Genomic DNA, 8270 nt, shown 5'->3' with positions numbered 1-8270 from the left:
GAATCGACCGCGAAATCCCATTAAAAAAACCACCGATCCGCGGCGAATCGGCCAAATACAGCGGACATTATTAGCTCAAAGCAGATTATCGAGAGGAGATCAGTCGAAAGCAGATCAAACGCGGTCGGTAATCGATGTTTTTTCAACAAAATGATGTTGCGTGTTTCTCTTACCGTCGTTTTTCATCGCGTTATTTCTGCTTAAGTGTCACGAGAGACTTTCTAAATTCGAAAGATAATCCCGGTAAATTACATCCGACTTGGCTGATAATCATCTTTATCTCTTCGCCCGCATCTTTATAGCGGATGAAAAAATTATTATTGCACACTAGATGAATTAACAAAGGATTATCCATTCCCTTCCTGGGGACTTCCTCTCCCTCTCCCTTCGCCCTTCCACCATATGTTATTTCCCATTATCTTCCAAATGCGGCAGTAATTGGTTTTCTATCATTGCGCGCGGCGTTAATGGCAATTTTAAATTAACGCCGGTGGATATCCGATGTAATTAACGGTTCAACTGTTTCAATCCGAAGGGGAGGGCGAGTTACTGTCGTCGCAGGATATGTTACTGAACTGGGAACATTCCTCCTCCTTGTGTTTTACGTCGCGACGCGTCGCGACGCCATTTGCCCGTGTAAGTGCATGATATCGTGTAACAAAATTATATTTACAGTTTTTGAGATGTTTAATATATAGCGTCAGATTAGTAATATAATAATTAACAGTTTTCTAAAGTGCGTATTTGCATGCAGTAATATTAAATTGCTTGTTAATTTAATTTGTCATATTCACTGAGAGGAAAATGTCGAAGTATTGCGAAGCGAATATTACACTTAATCTTCGATATTTATTAATTATGAAAAAATTTTGTGACGAAATGTACATTTCTGTGAAATATATTTCATTAATTTCCCAAAACTAATATGGATGGTTTATTTGCTAAGAATAAAGTTTTATTTCGCCATTATTTAAATAAAGTTTTATTTCAGTGAAATAAATATACAATATTTCTCATCAATAAATTGTTAAGTATTATTTTTCTCAGTATAAGATAAATGTATCAGTCAATAAACCCGTGTTTATTATACAAAATTACAAAAATTTTATTTAGATATTAAGCTTTTAATGACATATATATGTACGTACTTTAAATAAATTCGTTCTTATTAAATGTATGATAAATTTATTTAAAGTGCATATGTCGTTAAAAGCTTAATATTTAAAATTTTTATTGTTTCATCCAATAATTGAGTTGTGCTGTACTTTATTCCTTCAGAACTGTGTTTCAAAATAATAAATCGACAATAAATAATCGACGCACAGTTTTGCCAGAACTGAAAATCGTATAAATTTGCAAAAAATATTATTATAGATGCGAAGAAAACTGGAAAAAAACCGCCTCGGCCGAATATAGCATTTTTCACTTGTGTATGTTTAATATCTCTTTCGGATGTGCACTAAATATCCGCATTACAGCATTGTTCAGTTCACTGAGAGAAAAAATGTATTGCGGAACAAATGTTACTTAAGAAATTTGATTGTGATGACGAAATATACATTTCTGTGAAATATATTTTATTATTTCTGTGAAATATATTTCATTTCTGTGAAATATATCTCATTAATTGCAAAAAAAAATGGGAATAAAATTTCATATTTAAATAAATATTTATTTCAGTGAAATAAATATATTTCTTACAAGTATATTTTTTTAGTATCTTTTTTTTTTTTTAGTGCGAGTCGTGACGATTTCGCGATTTTTCTTCTCTCGCGGGTTCGAGGCGGGGATAAACGTCCGGACACATCTCTCCTTCTCGTCCTCCTCCCTTTTCCGCTTCCGCTTCCGGCGCGATGCGGTACGCGCCATTCGCGCGTGATTGTTAATATACCGTTTTATTAATTCACGAGAATTGTCACCGCCTCTGCCTCCCCTTCGCGCGCTTTTAGGAGCGCCTTTACAAGCCTTTGTAAGGGCCTTTATGACTCTCCCCTTTGCAACGACGAGATGAATCTTTAAGAATGAATTTCACTTTACGCTTGCGGGAATATCGGCACGCGGAAATTGCGATGCCTCTCCGCAACGGCTTGTGAAATTGCTGGTAATAATAAATTATATATAAACCGCAATGTAACAAATATCGGTGGAAAATTTTTTGTATTTGTGTTAAAACCGGTCCAGTCGAGTTTCTTATGAAATTTTATATTTTACGCGTTTTTAACATGTCTGAATGTTAATTTAACATAATGCGTGATTATTTGAACATTTTAAAATGATATTAAATATATTGTGTGTCTAAATTTGCAATTAGAAAATTAGCCTGCTGAAAAATAATCGCGTAGATAAAAAAAATTTTGGATCCCTTTAAATTAATACAAAAATTTGAATGAACCATTTGCGACACATGTTAAATTGAACACAAATTTTCCAGCTATGTACGTAAATAAATCACAATATTCTGTATATAAACGAGAGAATGTGAAATACGAGAACAAAGAACAGATGTAAAAACATCAGTCCCCATTCGTAACAAAAAAGATATGAAAAATATTAATAAAAATACCGAATGTGAATGGCAAAGTGAATGATAATAAGATGCAGGAAATTATTATATGGCTGATTATCCTGAATCATATAAAATAAAACGGATCAATCTAATTGCCCGAAAATTTTGCTCTCTCACGTCCACATCTCGCGAGCGAACTTTACGCCGAGGCGCCGCGTAAATTAAACGCATTATGATCGCAAATTCATACAATGTACTCCTGCCCAAACAATAACCGGAATGGGTTCGTTATTTTTCCAGTACGGCGGGCAGTGTTCATTTCGCCACTGGCAATCAAGTGTTCTCATTAATAAAGCATTTGGGGCATAAATTAATTATCGCCCTGGTCTGTCGTCCTCCCACACCTCCCACCTGTCCGCACATAGGGAGTTTTCCGTCTGTTTTCCCTTTGCGGAATACATCGTTGATTGCAATCCACTCGATTATTCCGATCTATTCGCAAAGTGACAGTCTCGCTATCGCAAGAGAAACACGCCGGATTACGTTTTTTACATACGGAAAAATATTTTTCTATCGCTAAGGAAAAAAATGATTATTTAATTTACTTTCTTCCTTTTAATCTCTTCACTCGCTTTTATTGAAAGCATCTTAAAAAAAAAAATTTTTTTTTAATTCAATTCATTTCGGATTTCAATTAGTAATTCATATTAAACAATTAAGACTTTTGAAAATGTTGACTATTTTTAGTCAATACATTATTATATACAGCAAATCTCAAATGAGATGTTGATGAAATTAAATAATTTTAATGGATAATGTCTTCGATTTAAAATGTACGCAGAATCTGAAGGGGTTAAATAATTATTTTTAACAAAGAATATTTGCATGATAATAATCTTAAAGTATACATTGAGAAATCCGTTTAGTTGAATTAATTAATTTCTTTGGACGCAAACGAATTGTTGATTAATGCAATAAAATAATTTAGCTGAAACATTTGGTTATTGTAACATTTTACTTGTTTCTAATAAACAAGTTTATCTGATGGCAATGTTTATCAGAAACAAGTAAAATGTTACAATAACCAAATGTTTTGCTTTAACTAAATTATTTTATTCGATTTTATTGCATCAAGAATTTGTTTGCCCATATCGAAACAACAAATTAATTCTTTCAATTAAATGGATTTCTCAGTTTCTCATACTAATTATAAATTTTAGAAACATTCAAAATAAGAATTTATTTTCTTTTAAAAAATATTATAAAATTGATGAATCGAAGGAGCGACTTTATATAACAAGCAAATCATTGTCTTAATTTAATAATTTTGATTAAAGTATCAAACTAGAATTCAGTATATTTCGAATAAATTTGTGGCTGTATGAATTTTTGAAATACTTGAAACAAGTAATTATTACTTGTGTACCTTGATCGAATATCACGAGCTATTTCGCACTGCGAGCGATACGATTCCTAAAGCCACCTCTCGTCCTCTCTCTCTCTTTCAATCTTTCTTTCTCAATGGATACTAATTTACGTCGAGGTTTTCGTAGCTAGCCTCGGAAAATCCGCGGTAAATCGAAAAGCGCGATAAAAAGGGCCGCCCGGGCGAGAAATTAATCGTTGCTCGGAAGATCTCGGACGTGTTAGGTGATGAATTAAAAGGATTTCTCTCTCCATCTATGGGTGAGATCGTTATACGGTGGGCCAACAACTAATTACGGATTATAGCACCTAAATCAATCGCCAGAGCGCTCCGCGAGGTGTAATACAAATGAAGAATTACAATAACCGGATGAAGAAAAGATAACAGCACCAATATTATGCTGTCGGTTTAACTTCGTATTAAAACGTGATTTATCAATTTTTAATTATTCTCTATCTATACAGAGAAATGCGATATATTCTAAATTTAGATTTTAAATACAAATTAACGTTACTCATATAAGCTGTCAGCTAATAAAAAAATATAGGTACACTGTTAATCCTCCGCTGGTAGTGTTGGATTTTAAAAGCACGGTCGATTTTTTTATTGTAAATTTGATAGATAAATTCAAATCCGTAAAAAATGAATAAAATATAATCCAACTTATACAACAGTAAAAAACTTAAAGCTTTCTCAAATATATAAGAATTTTTTCAGATTTTTATACAGAACAATAGAAAAATTTGTATTAAAGTTTAAAAACCCAAGTTACGAATAAAGGTTGAAAATTTCACATTGCTGGCGGAGAATTGAATTCATATATAATATTAAATTACATTCAATTTGAGTAATTTTTAATCATTTCTATAGGTCGCTATTGCTCCCATTCAATGTGTCCTTTATTTAACTGAAACAATGGAATTAAACAATTTAGCTCAGAAAAATGTATTAAATATGAGATTCAAATTTAATTTGTTATTTACTAACAAGTGCACGCATGTTAATATGGATGTTTATTTCAAAACTATAACTGCAGAAATGGATTACATTTTGGCGTACGTGGAGGTTATAAATAACAAAATGTTATTTAACTCAAGGATTATCATTGTTTCTTTAATATCTAAAAATATGTAAATTAATAATTAATAAAACAGAATGTTTTTAAGTATTTTTTAAAGTATTTTTCATGGAACACATATATGCAAATATACGGAGAGAAAACAATTATTGCAATTATTATAATTTGACTACAATTTATAGTCATTTCGGTGCTAACTATTATATATTTTTTGTTGAATTATAAATATATGACTACTGTAACATTATATAGTAATAATAACTATATAAATGAAGCTTCTAACCATAATTATTTTGTCATGCAATTATAATCACAAACATAACACCAAACATTTTTCTCTCAGTGATAAGATTATTTTCTTGACGTGTTCAAAGTAACAAAAAGAGATTTCTTATTTCTTTGTTTTCAGGGGACATCGTCTACTGCTCGGGAGCGAGAGACGCAAATCAGCTGGTATGTCAAATAATCAGCTGGTTGACTCCTGTCTGTAAGTGTCTTTCTCTATGTTAAAATAAATTGTCGATAGAGACTGCGGCAAAATTCTCATACGCTTCACCGATCGTGTAAAGGAACTAATAACATTTGTGTATCCCGTAATACTATTCGACCTCCAATTCATTCATTATCATCGATCGCGTTGATTTCCATAACCATTGCACTTTTTTACACACATCGGGCTCTCGTTCTTCGACAATTTTTTTCCTCTTAAAAAATTTGCAGCCCCTTATTTCTCGCAGTAATCCACGAGGCATTTTCTCGGGCTCTTGTAGTAAACTCACTCCAGTCTTACTCCTTGACGACTTTGACGTTAACTTTCCTTTGCGATAATTCAGGCATAATTACAAAGTTACGTGACGTGAAGGATTAAAAAGGTTTCGGCGCTTTAAGCTTCGGGATAGTAAATAAACAACGAAGCCACGTTTTCTCCGTGGATTTTCAACGAACTCTGCTTCAAGTTGCATCGATTCGAACTTACCGGCTTCCTCCATATTTAAATATCGCGTTTAAAAAGTCCCCGAGGCCGCACGATGGTGCGTCTCCGGCGAAAAAGACAGTTACAATGACACTAAAGTCCCTATTCTGTAACGACAGTGGCAGTCGTTGCATTGTCGTTGTATGAATCATACATTATAAAAAAAAACTGTGCAACGACAATGTAATCGGCTATCATTTAGGTCCGATTTTTCATTTTCTGGATAACTTGTGATTTAGAATTAATCATACTTTGATGATAACGTAAAAATTGTATTTTTCTAGCTATGATTAATTATTAAACTGATGCTTTTGTAAACATTATTCACTACAAAATCATCAATTTATGATTTTTCTTTAGTTAATTACTAAACCAATGTTTTGTAGCGGTAATTTTATAAGTTACTCACTGCAGAACTATCAGTTTAATGATTTTTCTACAATAGTTGTATATTTAATCATTAAGCTGATAGTTTCCTAGTGATGACTTTGAAAGTTACTCATTACAAAATTATCAGCTTATCAATTTAGTGTGATTGATCATAGCTAGAAAACATACAATTCCTACAATAAGAAAATAATGTGAGGTTCAACATTAAAAATCAAATTGAAATATTACAAAGAAAAACTATGAAACTATACTTAGTTATTCGACGCTAGAATTAATACTCTTTAATAATAAATGACAAACGTTTCAACTTGCATTTGATCATTCTCACGTTACACGATATAAAATTCAATAATGACGATTATAAATTTACAATTTTAAATCATGTGTGGTTCTCTCAAGCGCGATAAAATAAAAATCGATGGTAATAGTAATGTAAAATTAATGATAATGTTCGAACGCTCTTGCAGAATGACATTGTTACTGTATTACGCTTGCATAAGATTTTTACATTACCAGATTGAGTCTACTTACAAGTTAAATGAAAAACCCGTCCTAAGAGTTATAGAATAGGAGCTTAGATCCCCCCCACCTCCCCCGAAAGTAAACAATGAGCAAACAAGCGAACAATTTTGATAATTCTGCGAATAATCAACATTAGGCTGGTGAATCGTCGGATTGAGCAGAGACAGGAGCACAACATAACTCGCACTGAGATCACGCAGAGGTGACTAACATGCATTAATCATGCGATTACTCACGCCGAAACTCGAGAACGTACGGTCAATTTTATTCCGCGGACTAATCGACGGGACGAATTCTTCTCGCGAATTCTCTCTGCTGTCGCTACAAAACGGCGTACATTAACATGTACGTGTAATTTTATTAAGTCGCAATTGGAATAATAAAGTCGCACAAAGGATGTCAATTTTTGCGGATCGCGAAGCGGCTGTTATCGTCACGAGGATCTCCACGAGGACGACACGAGAATTTCATCGCGGCCGTAAAACGTTACGAGCGCATTCTAAATTGCAGCACGACCTTAATTAGCGCTAATTGATCTGGCATTGTCGTGTAATTTCTAATTCGTTAAACCCGCTAAGACGTATGTTAACGCTTTCGGAGTGAGTAACACCGCCGCTTCATCGACGAACATGTTTGCACAATCGTTTAGCATGACCGCAGTGAACACGGCCGAGGAGAAGGATGCTCCGTTGCAAATTAGCAGCATTCTCCTCGAGATCATCCGTCACGCCTATATAGCTGCCTGCATTCCCTCGTGTTGTTTTCGTACTTGGTTTGCTTTTCATTACGCACGAAATGTTGCTCGTCGCCGCACAGATGATTTTCGTGGAATTTACGACATCATTTGCGTACTCTTCGATCGATTCTTTGCGGAATGTATGATTTATAAAAGACTGTTGTAATATCTATTTTTATTATCAGTACTGAGAGCAAAATTTTTGAATTTATTATATAATACTTAGAAAAAAGTTTTGTTGATATATAACCTATCTCAACTTTTTCGTTAGGACAAACAAAGTTTTTATTAGAATATATGACTAAAAAAAACTTTGTTGTCTTAACAAAAAATTTTGTTATTATTCGAAGTTATTCTAATTTTTGATTAGGACAATAAAAAGTTGAGGTTCTCATATCAAAACTTTTTTCTGAGTGTAATTATATATATTTACTAATATTATAGCAGCAATAATAGTAATTATAGTAACATGTAATTGTAGTTACAAAAATTTTTCTCTCAGTGTGAACTTTTAATCTCGGTTTAATTCATTTTTTATCTTTTTCTAATTCTTACAAGGGAGAGAAGTGGAAACACGCTTTTGACTTGTGACTTGTTGCAAATGGAGAGTGACCTAATCTTATTTAGTCGATAAATTAC

The 8270-nt window shown here is 33.0% G+C and overlaps 1 protein-coding gene across 4 annotated transcripts in view; it reads left to right on the top strand.

Annotated features, from left to right (window-relative positions):
- The window catches only part of LOC108691859 (catenin delta-2), a 62775-nt gene that overhangs the window by 34468 nt on the left and 20037 nt on the right, over positions 1 to 8270 (top strand). For 2 of the 4 annotated variants that reach the window (XM_018199793.1, XM_018199792.1), the window contains exon 2: positions 5420 to 5497. In XM_018199793.1, coding sequence (XP_018055282.1) covers positions 5466 to 5497 — 32 coding nt within the window. In that variant the 5' untranslated portion in view covers positions 5420 to 5465. Of the gene's footprint in view, positions 1 to 5418; positions 5498 to 7037; positions 7098 to 8270 lie in introns of those variants that run through there. The other 2 variants (XM_018199794.1, XM_018199795.1) reach the window with 2 other exon arrangements.

Source organism: Atta colombica, unplaced genomic scaffold (assembly GCF_001594045.1).
Source record: "Atta colombica isolate Treedump-2 unplaced genomic scaffold, Acol1.0 scaffold53, whole genome shotgun sequence".
Classification (NCBI taxonomy): domain Eukaryota; kingdom Metazoa; phylum Arthropoda; class Insecta; order Hymenoptera; family Formicidae; genus Atta; species Atta colombica.
This window is presented reverse-complemented; position numbering and strand designations above follow the sequence as displayed.